We start from the raw sequence: 21,488 nt of genomic DNA on the forward strand, positions 1-21,488 counted from the left end.
AGCCCCGGCTGCTGGGGAAAGGGTGGTCACAGCTGTAGCACTGCCCACCTGCACAAGGAGAATCCTCTGGGACTTGATGTGCTGCAGTCAACGATGGACCTGCCCCATGGCAGGGTGCAGGGAGGCAGAAACCACTTGTGAGGCTTTTGCAGGCTGCCTCCGGTTGCCACAGTCTGAAGCAACCGAACAAGAGTGGGCAAGTGGCTAGAGCCCTTTGAAAACTACTGAATAAAACTGGGTTGATCTTCCCCCCCTTCAAATGTCCCAGTCCTTGACAAGAGGTTAAATTCTATGGGGCTTTGGGGGTAGCAGGAGCTGTTGCAGTACCTGACAATACCCAATAAAGTGTTGAGGGGCAGGCCCTGCATAACACAATATAATTGCAACAGTTAGGCCCATTAGGTTATTGGAAAAAACACATATACACGGCTTTTGGGTACTTCCCCACTAAAAACTTGCTTCAGAAAAGGGACTGGAATTCACAATTTCTGGAACCCCTTAATTCTCCGAAAGATGAACTCAAAGCATACTGAAGACTGGGCCCACTGCACCTGCAGGACCTGTGTAAAAGTGAAGTGGAGATTTGTCACTTAACCTTCATATTGTGGCATTTTCCAAAATGGACCATGAGGACCAGTGAGGCCTCTACTATGTTCTTTACCTCATTTAAAGAAATGAAACAGCGGTAATTGGCTTGGGAAAAGGGAGCCCTTTCCCTCACTAGAGTGATTAAGGAATGTGCAATGAGAAACTGTGCATCACAAGATGTTACAGTACAGGGTCCTTTTCCCCTTCTGAATCCAATTCTTGATGGATCGCCACGTCCTCAGGGAGTAGCTCCAAAAGCCACAGTTCAGAAATGGTATGTGTACTCAGAAGCAATTAGTCCAATTACTTCTGTTAAGAGAGAGTCTGGTCAAAGTCTCCAAATTGCAGCAACCTATAAATCTAGACCCAGGTTTCCTAAGTCAACTGTGTAAGCCTTCTCCTATTAAAAAAGCACCTGCCAGAAACTCAGACACAGAGGGAGTGCGATTTACCAATGCATCTGCTCATCAAGTGGTTTTAAGGTGGCAGTTTAAAGCAGTAGCATTAGAAATTGGCAGCAGGAGAGCAGTTGAGAAAGAGTGAAGGTAGGCTCTGTTGACCACAGAAAGCGGTGCTAATGCCATTTACGTTAGCTGATGAAGTGTCTCCTGGAGACAGGAAGATCCCAGCCTTTGAAGGTGGGATGGATGAAAGGCCACGCACAGGTTAAAATCCCTGTTGCCAAGTGGAACCAGTAAGTTGATCACTTAGCCCAAATGAGGGTACTGACCTGTGAAAAGGTAGCCTGGGGTCACTTAGGTGAATAGTTGCATATCAAGCAAGGCTACTCAGGCAAGGCAGACCTCTTTTGTTGATCCTGAGGCTGGCCAGTGCCTGTGAAAGCCAGTGAAGTGGTCCTCACAGCTTGCCCACAATGTCAGGTGAGAGTTAAGACCAACCACCAGAACCAAGCCCATGCCCAGCGTGTTATACAAGACAGAACTCTCTGGAACAACTGACAGACCAATTACATCAGTCCCTTGAACCTGTCCAATGGAAAAAAGTATTAATATCTAAAGTAGTATTAGAATTGTCTATGGCTACATCTGTTAGTGCTGCTACTGGAGATCATATGGTCCAGGGCTTTCTGAGAATGGTTCAGTGTTTTGCCCATGCCTCAATGTATCCAAAGTGATAATGGTTGAAATTTTACAGCCATGGTAGTGCAAGATCGGGCACAAGGAGAGGGTATAAAATAGATGTTACATACGTCATATTGTCCTCAAGCCAATGGTATAGTTGGGTGTTCTAATGGCCTAATTAAAAGACATCCTGATGTTTCACACCACAAATGGGATGCACGACTGTCACAAGCAGTCCTCATTGCCAGTAACCACTGGGGAAATTATGGGAAACAGAAGATTCAAGTGTTTTGTCCTACTGGCCATTGATGGGCGACACCCCCATACCTGATTATCAAAGAGGTCAGTTCCCACTGAGAACCCATGTGGGATATCTGGATGGTGAAACTGCCCTCTGTTGGCATTGTACCCATGACCCTGGCAAAGTCCAATGCAGTATTGACCCAGGCCTGTATGCCTAGGAAGCCCTAGACAGGAGCAGGCAGACCTACCATATTAGTGCCTGAAAGATAATTCCTGACTTCTAACCCTAAAGCTTAGAAGCCTAGTTTTGTTTTTTTATAGAGCAGCACATGGAGATGTGGGTCACCCCAGTGCTTCTGCTGGTGACAGGAGTAGTGACCTGCATGAACTGCCAGGACCTGGTCGTCAGACATATCAAATGCTAGCTCGGTGAGGGACTCAAGGTGTAGTTTTACCTCTCTACATGTCCCCAGTGGAGACATGGAGAGGAGTTTTGATATTTTCAAGGAGGGTCAATACCCCAGAAGTGGTATGACTGCACCCCACGAAGACAGTGGGAAGTGTGGCAGGAAGCCTCAGCACTAAACAAATGCATGTGTGTCGAGTTTTGAATCTGTTGGTAGAAGGCTGTTGTGTTCACGTTCCAAAGTTTGTATTATGATAAATCTTATGCACACAATGAGGTCTGTGTTGGTTATGATAGCAGCTAAATAATTGAGAAATGATGATCCATAGTAAGCATTAAGACTCACCAAGACTGCTTCCTTTTAAGTTTGGAAGCAAGAGGTGACTGTACCCCCACTACAAGGAAACCAGTTGAATCATGACTGTGATTGTGGGCTGGATTGTGTGGCAGCTACACCCACGCTGACAAAGCCCTGACAAAAGCTTCACTGTGAAAGCTTCCCTCCACATGCAAAAGCCTGGGAAAACTCCCTGCACACGCAGCTCTTGTCCCACTCTGGTGGTGGTGGTCAGCAGGGACAGGGGCAAGGAAGTTGGGGTCCTGAGCCAGTGGTCACTACATGACCGTATCTGACCACAGATCAGACTTGACTAGGGTATAAAGGGAGTCCTGCCAGAGAGCCTTTTGGAGTTAGTCCTCCTCAGAGCAGCAGGCATGCAGTCAGGGACTCTCCCCTCGGGTTGGCATGCCATCCAGCATAACTCCTCAAGGTTGACATCCCTCCCTTTGTTCAATAATTGTGTGTTTTAGACCAGTGGCCATAACGTTTGAGAATCAGTGGTGTGGTGACGGATCCATGTGACGTCCCAAATCTGTAGCTGATGCGGGTGGAGTTTTGAGTTTCAGCAATAGATTTCATGTAGCCTCCATTTATTGGTTAGGTAACACTGACCTCTAACATGATGTTTGTTTTACACAGTTTGGAGGCATTGCTAACTAAAATTGGTTTTCTGTTCTTGTTTATCTTTCTCTTCATTTCTTCCACAACAGTTGTAAATAGGTTTTAGGAAGAATCTCCACCTGTATTTGACACCTTTATAAAGCAGAATTTGACAAGCTTTATGAAAAGATATTCATGTGGCTGGTCACTGAAGCTATAATGTGGCTGCTAACATGTTAACAGCTAAGACGGAAGTGCTTCATAACAGCCTGTTTACAGGTTGAACTTATGGTCAAATACCTAGGGAACTGGAAAATCTGACCTTAGCTATATCAGCTGCCTGGAACAGGCCCAGCTGTGTTCCTTGCAGACCTGGGTTCTAGGGTTCGGTGCTGGTGACTTCACAAAGGGCTACCCAAGTGGCAGCAGTCAAGGCTTCCAATCCCTGGTCAGCAGAGGTTTGAAAGCAGAGCTCCAGAATTCTGGTTGCAGTGCCACCAGAGGCACCTGGGCTTCCTGTCCAAGGGAAGGAGCTAGTCAGCTGTGACATGTAGTGCAGGCTGTACCAGTGTCTTGTGCTGTGTCCCTGCTTATGGAGGTTCCTAGATCGTCTTAATGACATAGTTGTTTTCAGGAGATGTTCCTGAGTAGTGGCAGGGTTTTTCTTTCTTTCTTTGGATTTTTTTTCTGTTACAGACCATGTCTCCTCAATCAGATGAGCCTTTACATGTAGTTCCACCCTTGAAGAAGTGCATCTGTCAGCTGTGCTCCTGTGGGTATGTAGTAGAGGCTGGGGGTGAAGGAGCTTGGGGTAGTGGTTACTTGGTTAGCATGCTGTACTGCTTTTGAGGGCTGCACTGCTATTTACTGCTGTATGTTGCATATAAAAAATGATAAATGTATCTGAGCATTTTTAAAGCTTTAAAACAAAAAGTATTTTTTCCCCAATTCTGCCTGTCCAGCTAAGTGGTTCTTGGGTTGCTACTGCATGGAGAGTTCTGGATTAAGAAGTGACACCTAAGAATTTTGAGTTTCCTTTGAAGACCTGGCCTCAAATTCTAAGTGATATATGTAAAAGCAGAAATGATACACCTGTGTACTTTAGGGATCTTTACTGCTTGCAGATTTAGTACAACACTATGGCTTTTGTCTTATAAGGTTGTGGCAGATACTTAGGAAGTTTTGGTTAGGCTTTTATTAGAAGGCCGTCGTAATTGTGCTGAACTTCAGGATAAAATCCTTCTCTTGTAAAGCAGTGATTTACTGCTTAGTGAGGAGGAACTGGGGAAGCAGCAGGGTATTGCCAGCAGCTACAAATACAACTCTGTATGTGTTTATGTGACTTCTTTAAAACTAGGCATTTGCTGCAAGAAATACAGTATTCATACTCTACAGACTTATGATACGTATCCTGAAATACTATTCAGAAGTAATTGACTATTAAGCTTGGGAAATTGATTTTCTCATTAACTTCCTAATTAGGAGATTCTTCAGCTTCCTAAGTATAGGGAATTTTTGGGCTTCTGAAGTTAGGTGTGCTGGATTATCATTAGCTGAAGTACACAGTGCAAATACCTCACTTTCACCTCCAGGGGAGAATATGTCAAAATTTAGTGCAGCATATGGAGAAGTCAGAGTTTGTGTACTTTTGACACTCAGCTTGTAAGGGTGAGCAAGGCTAAACCACATTTACAAACCGTTTTTTGGGGTATTTTTTTTTGTTTTGTTTTGTTTTTGTTTTTTAAGATCATACTAATGCTCTCCTTTTAGCAAAGCATATATGCATTGCTTACAAAGGTATGACAAAGGGTTTGGAATATCTTTCCCCGAGTGTAATATCAAATGGTAAAATGTTTGGTAGTAGCATGTCAAATAATGTGAAGCTATAACAAAACAGAGATTACTGTAACTTTTGAATGATAACGCATAACTGTTTGCAGTCTGTCTTGTATATGTTCTGAAGGCCAGGTTATACAGAGCCTTGGGCGACATGGGCTAGTGTGAGGCGGGGGGTGGGGGATTGGAGCAAGCTAGCTCCAATTTAGTGCAAAGAACAGGCAAGAGTCAAGACTAACTGGTAGGAGAAGTTAGTGGAGTGATGTCTGTTTATGCTCTCACAATTCTGGCTTGTTTAAAGTAACTTTGGTTTGCCTGTTTAGCATTGAATTCTGCCTTTCCTGACTTTATGTGTGTTTTGCTTCTCATATTTACAGTGCATTCAAATAGGTGGCTTCTAAAGTATAATTTAGGATTGCTGCTTTATTGGTGTATTTTTCTAAGTAAAATAACAGCTACTACTTAATGCTGAAGCACCTTTTTTCTTATGACAGTCACTATCCAGTGGAAGGGATTTGTGAAAACGATCCTTTCTCCCTATGAGAGCACTAACCTATTTGTTTCTCTCTATGTAATATTACTGCACAAGCAATTTCACGTTTCCTTACTGTGAAATAAAAGGCCAAGATAACGTCAGCGAGCAAGTACTGGTTGTTTTGTGGTTGTTTTATATCCTGAACTTTTTACCAGAAGATGGCAGCAGGCTTATGTTAGTCGCAAGTGTTTCCACTGTTTACTGTTAGATAAATGTGGAGATACTGTGCTAAATACTTTGAACCAAATTGTTTACCACAGTTCAAAGTGAGAATCTGGGCGTTGCAAGGCATTGCATGTCAAGCAGTTTTGTGGCTTTCTAGGCCTGGCTGGCTGCTGGCCTGCAAATCCTCTGCTAGTTCTGGCCATTGTTCAGTGGTGTGTTTTCATTTGATGCTCTTTCAAGAGCATTTATTTTGGAAGAAAAATCAAAGCAAGTAGAGCTGTTGTTTAAATGAATTTGCATTTGTTGCATATTGCTTTTCAGTTCAGGAAAATATTTCATTCTTTCCCTAGAATTAGTTTTCCTGGCGATAAAATTCAGTTAAATGTAAATGTGTTTTCTGTCACAGACAGCAAAAGTGGAGAAGGGGCTGGAACTGATACTGGATGATGCAGAAAAACATCTTGTTTTCAGTGAAAAGCCTATGTAATTATTCATTAAAAATGTGGAGCTCAGCAGCTCTTGCAGATGTTCTGTGGTATCTCTAATGAAAAAGAAGCTGTGTTAGTCAGAGGAACAAAGGTGTTTTTACCCTGTAGCTGTAAATTAATATTCACCATAGTAAATGTTCAGCATGTTAACAAGCACAAAGAGTTAGATACATTTATGATTTGTCAATTTTCAGTGCATTCAAATATTGCAGAATAACTTCACCATTGACATAAAACTGCTTCTGAAGAATTTTAAGAGAGGAAAATGCAGGTGATTTTCTTAGCTGAGGATTAAACTACCACATCCAGCCAATGTGATCCATTGCAAAAGGATCTTAATGCCAAACCTTTGGATTTCCCTATGTGCCTGAGTTCCTTTAAGGTATTTTAATATGGACAGACACATAGAGCAGGTTAATTGGCCTAAGGTCACTTTGGCTTTCCCAAACCCAGTTGTCAGCTAACAGAGACAAACTACAGACTGAGCCCAAGATGCCACAGTCTAAATATTATCTGCTGTTCCCACTTGCTCCCACTTGCTGATTCCTAATCCACATCCATAACGGTGAGGTGCCTGTGCTGTTTTTAATGATCTGTTTACAGCAAAACATGCTAACAGTTCCAAAACAAACAAGCAAAAGTAATAGATGGAAATTCTTTGAAACTGTGGCTCTCAATGGAGCTCTTTACCTGTGAAAAATTTGATGTTTGGTTTTGTAAGCTAAACTGATCCTAACTCCACATCAACAACAGGGCTAGAATAATCTCCTACAGGAAATGGTAATTAGTGTTTCCTTGCTTTTGAATGCTTCATTTTGCACCTTTGGTTCCATTAATTGAAGTAAGATCAAAGTATTATTTGTAGTGCTTAATAGGAATATTACATCAGGAAACTTTATGCCTTTCCAGGTGTATTTATGAAAAAAATAATCACAATGTCATTATCAAAATAGTTCTTTCAGTATGCAACCTGTCAGAAGTTAATTAATTCTTGACATTCAGTTAGCTTAAGATTTGCACTTGCATTCACAGAAAACACAAGTGGTGGGGCTTTCAAGTTTGTCTGGTAACCAGCTTTGCACAAAACAAAAGCCAGGAATGAAAGATGTCAAATATTCACATGAATTTTCATCATAAATCTTATGCACGCTACTTAGCATAAAAGACTGAGCAGAGATGAACTTTCAATCTGTTATATTTGGTTTTCAAAGGGACTGAGTATCTCTGGCAAGGGAGCTATCGTTAGATCGTGTACCTGCAAGTTAATGCAGTAGTGTAATGGGGCTTTAACATGCCAAATACACAGTGTGTATTTTGCCAGGTTTTTCTACAACTAGTACAGCTTGCCTAGTTATATAACTGAATTGATCACTAAAAGCAAAATCCAGATTTCAAAGTGGCCGTTCTTTCTAGCAGTTCAACAACCCTTCTTCCTTCACTCATGCTTCTGCCTTCCCACTTAAGTCCTGCCTATCCTTTTACCTGTGATGGCATTTTGTAATTCCCTTTAATCTTCTGATATCCCTCTACCCCGTCTGTCCTCTTGTCTAAGGCCAGATGGCGCCTTTATTTTCTTTGAAGGTAGTTTCTCCCCAACCTCCCTCTAAGCCCATACTTACTTCTGTTTTCAGTCTCCTCTTTGGTGCCTCCAGCTACCAGCATCTTTCTCTCATCTCTTTATACATCTGAGAGCATCTGCTCTCAGCTTGTTGATTTTTTTCCCTCCACACACCTGACTCCTGCAGAGACTTTTCTGATGGGAAACCTTCAGGAACTGTGTTTTCAAGGTTAATGAACAAGGTGTAGCTTCTGACATCCTAACTGGCTGTCATATGGGCTGGAGGAGGTCCTTACTGTGCTCACAAATTATTTATGTGCCCACAGCTTGCTTCTTCAAAAAATAGAGAGAAAAGCACCATCATGTTTCCTACTATTTAGTGTCTCTCCAAAAAAGCTGATGGTGTTCTTTTTTATAACTCTGGAAATATGGAAGCCCACCTATCAACACTGAAAAATGACTTCCTGTCCATTTTTCCATGGACAACTTTCAAGAATTTCAGGATTTCTGACAGCCTCCTTGTGACTGGAATTCTTTTTTACAGAGAACAGTTCAACAGGAAACTCTTTTTCCTGATGCATTACTTACTCCATTTGATGTTTTTTCCCATCAAAAGTTTTTTGTAGCTTAAGAACTTCCTTCCTGCCAAAACAAGGTGACTGTCTCTTTTAACAGCCAAAATTTGTCTGCAATTCTCCAAGCTAACCATACTCCTAGAGTAGCTTGTGATGTTTCCATGCTGCTTATATTCTCAGGCTGTATTGCCATGTTGCTAACTAGACTTTTCCCACAGCATTTCAGGTTGCAAATGTAATACAAAAGTAGAAGGAGCAGAAAACTGCCTTTCCTTTTGTGTTGGGAGTGACAAACTTAATGTAGGAGTGAGGGGGTTGCTTGTAAATACTCCCCCCCCCCCCTTTTCCTTCTTGGCTTGCATTATGCAGTGTATTAGAAATGACATAGATCACAGCAAGAAGATGTTGGAGACCTTGCAGAGTTTTATCAGCACTCATACTTCCGGAAAGCTGGAGCAGTTGGTGAAAACGTGCTTTTGGAAATTGTTTTGCAGAAGCCTTCATTTTTGCTAAGACACCAGGTTTAGGTCATGTTAAAAGAACACAAGACTTATTTCCCTCTCAAGTACTCCTGTTATACACCATATACACCATATACACTCCTGTTATATGTTTAAACCTACTGCCTGCAGAGGAACAGCTCATTTCTGCAGGGCTTCTCTTCAGCCTCTTGTCCCCCAGTTTATGTGTATTATGAGGATTACCCATTCTAGGTGCAAAATCCTGCACTTGCTCTTGTTAAATTTCATACAGCTGGTGATTGACCACCTCTCTAGTCTATCCAGATCTCTTTTTAAAGCCTCTCTATCCTCAAGGGAGTGCACAGCTCCTCTAGTTTTGGGTCGTTGGCAAACTTACTTAATGTGCATTTAACTCCTGTGTCTAGATCATTTATAAAAACATTAAAGAGCACATACAGCCTGATGTGACCCCATTTACTTTAACTCTTTGAGCACAACCTGCCAACCAATTGCTCATCCAATGTATTATGGACTTGGTGTATACCATTTATCTCTCCCCAAAAGGGCTGATTGCATTCTTATTTTAGAACTCTGGAAATATGGAAGCCCAGCTATCAACAGTGAAAAATGACTGGCTGTCCATTTTACTCGAGCCCTCTGGGCCCTTCTTATCTTCTTGTGCTAGTTTGGAAAATGATTCATTATATGAAAGTGTGCTCTTCAGTGTAAACTGGAGGTTATCTATAAATTTAGGTAATCAGACATCTGCTGATCCTAGGTTGCTCAACATGTAATATAATGGAAGCCCTTTTAAATGAGTAATTTGTATCTGGACTAGATGTAGCACTGGAAAACATACATCCAGTAGGGAACACTCCAACTCTGGCAGGAATGATGTATGAGGCATAAAACTGGAGCCCTTCTCCTATCACTGTAATTCCTGTGGGGTGGTTCCTGAAGTCTTTAATCAGCAGCCTTTGCATTGACTCTAGTGGGTTTGACTCAAACCAGAAAGGTACATAAACTGTAATGTCTCTGGAAAGAAATCTGAGGGTGGAATCCCAAACCTCTCTTTGACACAATGAGCCTTGCCCACCCTGCTCTGGCCTGGTCCCAATGTGAGGAGAAGGAAGTCACCAATGATAGATGATCTGTGGTTCCAGTCAGAAGGGAGCTTCCTCAGAAAATCAGTTTGTTTTCACTGTCCTTGTTTTGGTGCGTGTTATGGAGGGGTCTTGCAGTAGCCATACTACATTGCTTTCAGAAAGAGAAATGGACAGAGCAGTGCTGCCCAAGCATGACTGAATAGAGACTCCCAGACTGTCACCCTTTAGCTCACTTACGTACACAAGTAAGCTCAATATGTGAGCAAAGTAGGATAGTAAATTTATGAGAAATGGGACAAAAAGGACAGTAGCGTTTCTACTCCAGCACAATATGGCACCCTTGGCTGTATCTTTAATTAAGTTGCTTTTTATTTCATCTAGGTGAACTTGCTTTCTTAGGCTGTTTTTGTTGGCTTCCTGCACTTTTTTGACTGCAGGCCGTTATAGTAGACAGAAACAGCCGTTTGTGCAGGTTATGCTTTTGCACTTAAAATACTTAAGGCTGCAGCACTCATTGCAGTACCTATTCGTCCACTATTTTGTAGTTGCAGTCTGCAGCTGATTTATGCAATAAGGTATTACTAATCAGCTACCTGCAAGTCACTAACTCGTGTACTGTTTTTTTAACTCTTGCAGATGTCACCGTTGTCCACACCTGCCCTCCAGGCTCTATGACAAGACTGAGAAGCCATGTGTGCTGTCAGAGTACAAGGAGCAATACCCCCTTCATCCCATCACTGCTCCTGAAGGCTCATTTAAGCCAAAGGCAGTGTACAAGGTGGCAGACATACGCATGGAAGGCACCTCAACTACAAAGTACGAAAAATAGTCTAAGACAGTGACTTAGATAATGTGTGTGAGAGGGATGAGTAATAGAGAAAAGAAAAATCACTGGTTTTCATAAGAGGAGGCTGTAAAGATCAATGTTATGGTTGTACAAACCCTCATGAGGGCTCTCTGAAGGAGGGATGAAGATCTATCTGAGGACAGTTTTGTATGGAGGCAAGCAGCTGTTTTGCTTGCACTTCTAGAGACTGAGAAGCGATATGATCAGAGGATACATGGGCCACAGAAGCATAGTCATGGTCTTGGCTTTTGCTGATTTTCTGTTTTGGTCTGTGAAACCAGCAGAAATGTTATCTGGGAAAGTATGGATGATCTCTGAAGACTGTCTTTCTTTCATTGTGTTTTTTCATGGCACTTTGTACACTTGTTAACATGCATGACTGGTTTCCAAGGAAATATGAATATGGTAGAGCATGATGGTTGGAAGGGGTATGAGTGTTTTCCTCAAGGCAATCATTGTGGATTGATGAGCTGTTTCTGCTTCTCAGCTGTGTTGTTGCTCAGTGTTGGGGTTTAGCAGAAATCCTCACACTTGTGCTGTGCCAATTTCCCTTATGGAAGTAACTTCTGAGGCTCTTCCTTGCTGCTGGCAGAGTGATGTGCCAAGAACTTATCCACAGAAGGATCTCATAAAAAATAGGAATCTGATCCATTAATATGACTCCAAGAGCTTCTCTTTCTCAAACAACAGCTGCTGCCTGATCTAGATGTTTACTTCCCTTGTCATCACATCCACAGTCGTGAGCAATATCACTCCTGCCTTTGCTGAACCGAATTAGAGACCTAGGAAATGCCAATGACTATTAGTAAAGTCTTAACAGCTAACACCATCCATTTCTCCTCATAGAATTATAGAATCATTTAGGTTGGAAAAAAACCTTTTAAGATCATTGAGTCCAACTGTTAACCTGACACTGCCAAGTCCACCACTAAACTACATCCCTCAGTGCCACCTCTACAAGTCTTTTAAATACCTCCAGGCATGTTCACTCAACCACTTCCCTGGGCAGCCTATTCTGGTGACTGACGATGCTCCCAGTGATGAAATTTTTCCTAATGTCCAATCTAAACCTCCCCTGGTGCAACTTGAGGCCATCTCTTGTCCTATCACTTGTTACTTGGGAAAAGAGACAAGCATCCGCCTTGCTACAGTCTCCTTTCAGGTAGTTGCAGGGAGTGATAAGTTCTCCCCTCAGCCTCCTTTTCTCCAGACTAAACCCCCTCAGTTCTCTCAGCCATTCCTCATCAGACTTGTGCTCCAGACCCTTTACCAGCTTCGTTGGCCTTCTCTGGACCTGCTTCAGCGCCTCAATGTCTCTCCGGCAGTGAGGGGCCCAGAACTGAATGCAGGATTCGAGGTGCCACCTCACCAGTGCTCAGTACAGGGGGATGATCACTGCCCTGGCACTGCTGGCCGCGCTGTTTCTGATGTAGGCCAGGATGCCATTGGCCTTCTTGGCTGCCTGGGCACAAGCTGGCTCATGTTCAGCTGTCAGTCAGCATCCCCAGGTCCTTTTCCTTTGAGCACCTTTCCAGCCACTCTTCCCCAAGCTTGTAGCTCTGTGTGGGGTTGTTGTGACCCAAATGCAGGACCCAGCACTTTGCCTTGTTGAGCCATTGGCCACAGCCCATTGATCCAGCCTGCCCAGATCCCTCTGCAGAGCCTTCCTACCCTCCAGCAGATCAACACTCCCAGCCAACTTGGTGTCGTTCACAAGTTCACTGAAGGTGCACTCAATCCCTTCATCTAGATCATTGATATAGATATTAATCAGAACTGGCTCCAATACTGAGCCCTGGGGAAGACCTGTTGTGACTGGCTGCCAGATGGGTATAATTCTATCCATAACCATTTTTTGGGCTCAGCCATGCAGACAGTTTTGTACCCAGCAACAGTACACGTGTCCAAGCCATGAGCAGCCAATTTCCCCAGGAGAATGCCATGGGAAATGGTGTCAAAGGCTTTGCTGAAGTTGGTAGATGACATCCAAGATTGAAAGTGGCTTGGTGAGCACTTCTCAAGCTCCCTCATTACCCATTCTGACATGGAAGCTCTCCATTCCTTCTGCCTCTGCCTTTTTTAGAGTTGTCAATTTAAACATGGCTGATAAATTCTGAAATGCCCCATTTACTCACATTTGGGATGCTTCTGCCTATGGGGATCTTTCAGCAATCACCAAAAGGATCAGAGAGTTTCAAAGAGCAGACTTCGCTTCTGTATATGCCTTGCATTTCCAGGGTAAGCCAAAGCAGCTAGACACCTTTGTATCTGCTTATAATTCAATCCTGGTGTCACCGGTGTCCCTTAAAACAGGTGATGAGGGCAGTGGCCATGTAGGGTCTGTCAAGGAGCCCTTGGAAACTTCCTGTTCTGTCAGCAAAACTCTCCTTGCTCAGACAAACAATAACTGTTACTCCTGGAGTTCAGTAGAACCTCTAAAAAGCAGACTAATGAGAAAGTGCAGAAACTACTTACACATGCTTCTTCAGAGCATGCACTCTACCAAGTGTAAAAATTGCCTACCCTTGTTAGAGGAGAAAACCTGAACAGTTAGCCATCCTATTACAGGTTTTGGTGTCCTCTGGGTAATGATCATAAGAATACGCACCAAGAGTGAAAGTACTAAGGCCTAGAAGTGTCACCACCTATTACAAGGCTGCTAAATGCTCTGGTTCTGTGTGGCTAAACTCAAGGAGAGTGAATTGATGGAGTGTATGAATATAACTGCAGGAACTGTGAGGCCAGCAGACACTGAGTTGTCACCAGTCATTTCTAATAACACTTCACTGAGTGTTATGTGTTATACTGCGACAGCAGGCACCCTTGGTAAAGTCTAGGAGTTGCAGGCAGTACAGTTTTTCGTGTCATCTTGGATGCACGTTGCCACTGATTTATCATCAGATTAATCTCTCTTCTGTGATTTCCACTGTAGGGTCTGCTGCTTCACAACAGTCAGTGTGGGAAAAGCTGCTCCCACTGCCAGAAGGCTCTTGGTCATGCAGTGAAGAATTGAACACGTGTAATCTGTTACTTGCCTCTAGTACAGCCTTGGCTGTTTCAAACACAGGATTGTGCAGTGCACTGTGAATGGCTTGGGAAAGACCCTCTCTGTTACTGGGCACTCCTGCTACTAAGGATGCGATATGCCTTGTATTCTTGCCTTTTCTTGGCCCCTCTTAAAAAGTACATTGGCTTTAAATTGCTGACAAAAGTATGCCAAGGGGCTGCAACAAGTGTGACATCTACATAAATACCTCTTGATACTCATGGAATATTTTTTACTTCTGTATTTCTGTTTTCACACCTATACCTAATACTTTGCAATGTGAATTCTATTCCGCTCCACACAGACTTTTGAGAACCTTGTTTATTTGCTAAAATACATAACTAATACAGTATTTTCAGAGGCTCAGGCTTTTGCCCACCCAGCATCACTCCAGACGTGAAGTGCAATATTAATATTAGAATAGCTCCTTTACTGATGATCTCTCCTGGCCAGCTGCTAGTGGTGTAAATAGATCAGTGGAAAAGTACTCTGACATTAGAGATTGAATTCACTGGTGCCAGGCAGTATACTCTCTGCCCTATACCAGAGGATGTGGGCAGTAAAATATATTCAGGTTAGTGAATGTTGGGTGGTATTTTCTTCTCTACAGTGTTTCTGTAATGTTTTGTTGAGCTGTGTAAGTAGCACTGCTCTAGTATCTTACAGTGCTACCTGAGAAAAAGCTGGCTTTCTGACTATGCTGTTGTTTCTTTCCTTAACTGATGTTTTGCTGTAAAACTGTTTTGCTGTTACCTATCCATCCTGGGCTGAACCACTGTACACAGAGTATCTGTAAAGGGTATTGTTGCCTCTCTCATAAGTTTCCCCTACATGCTAGATAGTCTTCTATAATTATTGAGCTTTTAAAAGGAGTAATGATTTCTGGTGTCATGCCACTGTAGAACATAGATAGCTTTGTATAAGGCCATTAACCTTAGTGGATGGAAAGAAGGGGAATCTGGGTTGCCTGAGGTTGTCCAGAGCTGCCCCTGTTCGTTTCTCAGAGTCCAGGCTTCCAACTGTGAAAGGATTATGTGTTTCATTAACTGCTTGATTCCTGTCCCAGCTTTCTTAGGCTGTGGAGATAAGAGGCAGTATTAATTTATTTGTGGGTTCAGAAATAGAAATGGTTTGGTTTTTTCTTTTCTTTAAGATGAAGGACATAATAAAATTATTCTTCACAGGAGAGATTACATAGCCAAGGAAGTGTTGCCACGGAAACTTGTATCACCTCAAAAGCATGTCAAGAGTGATGAGACTATGGATTGCACCACCACTTATAAACAGGATTATCACTCCTACCCTACCTTTCGAGTACCTCCATGCCTCCCCTCTGAGACAAAACACATCCCCAATGTGAAGATGAATACAAGAACCACTTATGAAGGTATGGGCATTTGCAGCTTCTTTCAGGACTTCACCATAGCTTCATTTCTGAAAAGGACAGATTAAAACACTATGTGGTTGTTACTTCTTCTGTCTATGTACGCCAACAGGCTGGTCAGGAACCTCACAGACACAAATTGCTGGAAATACAAGCCTGTATTAATGGTAGCATTGGGATCTTTCTGAGTTCACATCCTTTGTATGTCTGACATGTGTGCAGGCATCCTACGTAGAAGGAGGGCCATATGAACTCCTGCAAGTGGGTCCAGCAGCATCATCTTTAGGATATAGTGAACATTCTCTGCAGGGCTGGTCCAGAGTGTTAGTGGATCAGCCACAGGTCATGAAGTATGGGACCGTTTTTGTGTATGCTACAGTGTTAATCTGTGAATGTGCAAAACATGTATATGGCAACTATAGACACACAGAAGTTCCACACAATTGTCCAAAGCACTCAAGCTCTGCTCCTGTTAAAACGTGTTAACAGTGCATCCAACCATGCCATTGTTTCTCAGTATCAGTGACTTGGTGTAGTTGGTTTGCGTTTGTGAGGGCTTTGTTCCTTCCTCTCCAAAGGCAGGAATTCTCTTCTGCGTGCACTGGGAGAAGATTTTCAGTTACCCTGTTACACTAGCAACTGTGCTAGTATTGGTAGTGAGTCCTAAGTAGAAAATCAGAGGACTTTGCATCTCCTCTGCACACCTTCCCACTACCTAACATTGCTAGGCAGATAGCATTTGTGTATCTCTTAAAATAATTTAAAATGGTCATATTTTATTTTATTTTTATTATGCCATGCAAATATAAAAGCTTATGATTGGTGCTGGCATTGAGATTTGTGCCAGTGGTCAGAAACACTGTTTTTTTTTCTTAAAACTCAAAATGGCACAGGGATTAAAGAAATAAAAGGTGTGTGAATCCAGTGTTAAGATTGGGCCAGCTGAAATGACTGAAAGTCAGACTTTAGTGCTGCTGCATGTTTGCAACAGCATAAACTAGAATGTTTATATTAAGCACACAGGAAATACTGTGCCTTTGGAATTACTTGAGTCATGAGGACTGTGACCCACAAGTGTAAAATACCCATGTTTACACAATTTTGAACACTTTGTTTTGCGTAGGCAGTGTTGCCAGATGGTATTCATTGGAATAGCTTCAGTGAAGCCAACAAAAAAAAGCTGCTTTGCTCAAGCAGAGGATCTTTCCTTATGTGTTTAGATATCCTTGACTTCTTTGTATCTGAACCAGATGTATGTCTTTCTCTTTTATCAGTGTTTAGGTCAGCACCTTAGATGTTACTGCAGAACTCTAATAAAATGTATCACAGCCACATTTGGTTATAATTTGCAGTATTTTTCACAAAACTGCAAATGGAAATCTTTGTCCAAACCCTCTCAAAGATCAAATTGCATACTGAAAGAATTCCCCTTTAGAGGCCCTGGTTCACAAAAAATACAAGTTTTCATAGTTCTGTTCTCTATTAGGTTATACTGATTACTGCTCAAGCATGAAATTTTGAAACAAGCTTTTCAACTAATTATTGTAACTCAAATATATAAACAGCATATAAACCAGTGCTGCATTGGTACTAAAGTACCTTTCCTACTGTATTGTCACACTCCTTCCTGCTAAACACACCATACCTCAAATGACACGGTAGGTTTAAGATAATGCTATTACATATCGCAATTAATGTCAGAAGACTTTGCAACTTAAGGTTTCAAAATTCTCATCTCCTCCAAGCTACACACATAGCTGTTTCTATCCATCTGCAGGTACGTAGTCTGATTTTAGTTTTGTTTTGCTTGGTTATAAAAAGATGTGCCTAACCTCCAATAATATATGGTTCATATCCTCCATTCCTTCTTGTACCCCCTAATGTTTTCAAGATTATGTTACATGGGAAACTATTAATATCTATGGAGAAGAACTGGAATTCCAATAAATTTATAACTTGTTTTTAAGGAATAGTAGCACTGCTGGCTTACAGTAGGTAAAATAAATTCATAATGCCTATGAGGTCTCCAAATGTGTGGAGCTAGTAAATTTTTAAAATTGAAGACAGATGGACTTGTCGTATTTTGAATATTTTGCAAAAGCTGTGGTTACATCCAAAATGCACAGACTATTTTCCAGTGAAGATGATGGGAGAATGTAAAAAGTTTTTTGGTTACTCTTGGTTGGCATCTGAAATGTCAGCTCTCTGAACAAGCCTTTGCTTAGGGATGGGCTGAATCTTACTAGCTTCTCTGTTTTAACGCTTTATTAATACATCCTCTGTAATGACATATGTCCATTTATGCTTGTGGTTCACCCTGCTGGGCCACAGGAGAAAGATGTGTCCTAGGCATGGGCACAAGGTCAGTGTCCCACCAATGTGGTGGTGCCTGGGGCATTTACACACCTCTGCACTAGCAGGGCATGCAGCCTGGTCTTCAGTGGCACCGACAGTGGCAGATGAATGTCTATGCCAGTGCACACAGGCAGACCCATGTTGTCAGCTGACAATGCTAATTAGTAGCATAAGGGCAGCTCTGTACCCAAGTGCCAGGGCACTCTCTGGGAGCAACATGACATCTGTGGCTGCTGCTTTCTCTCTTGTGCCGGCACAGGCAACTTGATTTGAACCAGACGGACTTTAAATGGACACCTAATTGGTGCAAAAAGTTACATTTTTTTGGTTACCTTCACAATGTAATGAGCACATCCTTTGTGTAACTGTGTTTGTGCAGTACAGTAATCACTGCCATTCTAAAGGAATAACTCTGTTTGGATTGGGGAGTTCAAATATCCTGATACCTAACTGCATCATTTACTCACTAGTACTTTGAAATCTAGACTTCCTTACTGTGCAGAGTCAGCTGGAAGCTTATTTGCCTCATGACTCTCAATGTGGTTTGAAAGAAGGGAAAATTGAAAAAGAAAAAAAAAGTAAATACTTGGGTTAGCTCCAAGACTATCTCATTTCAACTTCCTACTAGTAACCATAATGCTCTCTAGGGGAAGTTGCACAAGGTTACTAGGAAGGGGAAAATCAATGGTTGTGTGGCTGCAGCTCTGGTCAGTGTTAGGCAGATTTGCAATGAATTTTTAGTGTGACTCAGTGCAAATCTTTTAAAGTCTCAGTGCCTTATATTTTTCCCTGTGTCCTGCCAAGGAATGAAGACATGAATATTTCTAAAATGCTGCCTAAAAGTTTTTCTTTGTCATGAATTTGGATAGCAAGTATGGACCATCTATGCAGTATGATTCACTGCTTTAGATCAGCGTAGGCTTGGTCTGCAAATTCCAGCACACTTTTTCAAATAAGGAAGAATTGGAGACAGAGTTACAAGCTCCTTCTTGGTTCTTGCTTGTACTGACAGCAGGAGTACCACAGAGGGAAAAGCCAAGAGCTGAGGAAATGTCGCAGAGCACAGCTTGCTGACACTAACATGAGCTGCACAAACCTGAATTCAGCAAACAGTAGGCAGCATCACATCTATATAGCTGAGGAACAGGTCATCTCAAATGAGAAGGTACAAAGAGGAAGGGTAGCTCTGCAACTTGGCCTTTAAAGTGCCCTAGACATACTGTGGGTGACACCTGAACAACCTTCTGCAGACATAGGCATACTTTGCCTGTGTTCTGAGCTAGCCACAATATAACTACATGGTACTCCACTTTCATGATTTCTAGTTAACTGGGCATGAGGACAGTGCCCACTCTGTCACTTGCAGCCTTTGCAAGACAAGAGAATGTAATTTTATCTTCCCACACTGTTTTTCACCATCTCTATAGGTATGAGTGGTACACGAATATTTTAATTTTCTGTGTAGATGCTAAGCATTTCCAGGGGTTAGCACACTAGTCTGTAAGGTGTTCTGTAGCAGCTCTTTTAATAGAATTTTTCATTACAACATTAACAAGTATTTATTACAGTAGAAAATGTAATAATCAAAACATAATATGGTATAAGCCTAAACTTAGAGCATTTAGATATGATTCCTCTTACAATTCCTGTATTTCAGATGACTATGTGCTATGGAATGAACAAAAGAGAGACCTGATCAGACCAGACAACAGATTTCGCCCATCGGAATTAAAATTTGACCACAGAACCATTTTCCAGGATGACTATCTGTACAGGGGGCCGGTTGCCACTCGAAACTTCAAGCCTCCAAATCAAATCCAGAAAACCAAGGCTCCTGAGTATATAACTAATTATAGAGTGAATTATGTGCCACATCCTCCTGAAAAGCATTACGTCCATGAGAGAGAGAAATACAAGGCCAATGAGATCCCATTTGATGGCCTTACTACCCACAAAGTTTCTTACAAGTGGATGGCTGGTCAGCCAGCAAAACTTGCAAAACCATGCCAGTCAAAGTATCTCAATAATATTCCATTTTCCTCTACAACTGAGTTTCAGGAAAAATACCAAGCTTGGCCACGGGCTTCCATATTCACCAAGAAACCTGTTGTATATCTTCCTCCTCTTGAGAAAATGGACCTTCAGACCACTACTAAGATGCATTACAAGCACCGAAATGGCAAGCCAACCAAGAAGTGTCAACCTGTGGCCCAGATACCTAAAAGTACTGGGTCATTCAATAGCTCTTCTACAATGAAAGAAGACTATAAGCCTTGGCTGTGCAAGAGGCTAAAACCTATCATTCATGCTCCAGAGCTGACTTTCTCAGCAAAGCCCATGGATTGCTTGACTACTTTTCAGACCCATTATGTGCCTCATCGGCCCACAGTTACAAAGAGCTATAAACCTCCCTGGTCAGGCCCAAAGGATCAAACTCCACTACAAGCTAAAACAATCTACACTACCAGCTACACACCCAAAGACTTTGTTAGATGCTTGGCCTCTTACAAACACCCACCTGGGTACATCTTTGAGGGAACTAATGCTGATGGTCACAGTCTCTATCTACCTGCTTCCAAGAGTCGAGTGCCTGCAGGATTGACACAGAAGGAAGAAGAGAGTGGACATCATCTTGGAAATGGATTCAAAGAGCAAGGCCCCAGTGAGCTATGAATGAAAGCTTGATTTTCTTTGTAACCTTCTTTCAAATCAATCTCTGATTTTATATTTGGAGTGCCTTTAAAATACACTTCATTTGCAGACATTGACTTTTTCTGGCTCATTTGTACAAATGGAAAAGAAAGAGACATCAATCCTTGTTTCTCTAGATTTTCTCTTTTTTTTGTTTTCCCCAGCTAACTCTTGCTCTTTATTTGAGACAGATATCCTCCTCCTAAGACACAAAAAGAGAGATCTTGCAGATTTCTTTTTCTTTTTCCCCTAAGTATCACAGTATGCTAGAGATTGGAAGGGACCTCGAAAGATCGTCTAGTCCAATCCCCCTGCCGGAGCAGGAACACCTAGATAATGTTACGCAGGAATGCGTCCAGGCGGGTTTTGAATGTCTCCAGGGAAGGAGACTCCACAACCTCCCTGGGCAGCCTGTTCCAGTGTTCCGTCATCCTCACTGAGAAGAAGTTTCTTCTCAAGTTTAAGTGGAACCTCTTGTGTTCCAGTTTGTACCCATTACCCCTTGTCCTACCATTGTTTGCCACTGAGTAGAGCCTGGCTCCATCCTCGTGACACTCCCCCTTTATATATTTATAGACACTTATAAGGTCACCCCTCAGTCTCCTCTTCTCCAAACTATAGAGACCCAGCTCCCTCAGTCTTTCCTCATAAGGGAGATGCTCCACTCCCTTAATCATCTTTGTTGCCCTTCGCTGGACTCTCTCCAGCAGCTCCCTGTCCTCCTTGAACTGAGGGGCCCAGAACTGGACACAATATTCCAGATGGGGTCTCACCAGGGCAGAGTAGAGGGGAAGGAGGACCTCTCTCGACCTACTAACCACCCCCCTTCTAATACACCCCAGGATGCCATTGGCCTTCTTAGCCACAAGGGCACAGTGTTGGCTCATGGTCATCCTGTCGTCCACTAGGACCCCCAGGTCCCTCTCCCCTACACTGCTCTCTAACAGGTCGTTTCCCAACCTATCCTGGAACCTGGGGTTGTTCCTGCCCAGATGCAGGACTCTACACTTTCCCTTGTTATATTTCATCAAGTTACTCCCTGCCCAACTCTCCAGCCTGTCCAGGTCTCGCTGGATGGCAGCACAGCCTTCTGGCGTGTCAGCCACTCCTCCCAGCTTAGTGTCATCAGCAAATTTGCTGATAGTACACTCAATTCCCTCATCTAAATCATTGATGAATATA

At 42.5% G+C, this 21,488-nt stretch overlaps 1 protein-coding gene across 1 annotated transcript; it reads left to right on the plus strand.

The window, feature by feature from the left end:
• The first annotated feature begins 3,218 nt into the window (after window positions 1-3,218).
• On the plus strand, window positions 3,219-20,383 carry SAXO1 (stabilizer of axonemal microtubules 1). The gene is made up of 5 exons (XM_061470874.1): window positions 3,219-3,857; window positions 3,956-4,035; window positions 10,620-10,799; window positions 15,061-15,263; window positions 19,273-20,383. The coding sequence occupies exons 1-5, from the start codon at window positions 3,852-3,854 to the stop codon at window positions 20,286-20,288; spliced, it is 1,485 nt and encodes a 494-aa protein (XP_061326858.1). The 5' UTR covers window positions 3,219-3,851; the 3' UTR covers window positions 20,289-20,383.
• The last annotated feature ends 1,105 nt before the right edge of the window (window positions 20,384-21,488 follow it).

This window comes from Pezoporus flaviventris, unplaced genomic scaffold, assembly GCF_033815535.1.
Source record: "Pezoporus flaviventris isolate CSIRO_AGI_PZ_B2104156 unplaced genomic scaffold, CSIRO_AGI_Pfla_v1 ptg000064l, whole genome shotgun sequence".
Taxonomy (NCBI): Eukaryota; Metazoa; Chordata; class Aves; order Psittaciformes; family Psittacidae; genus Pezoporus; species Pezoporus flaviventris.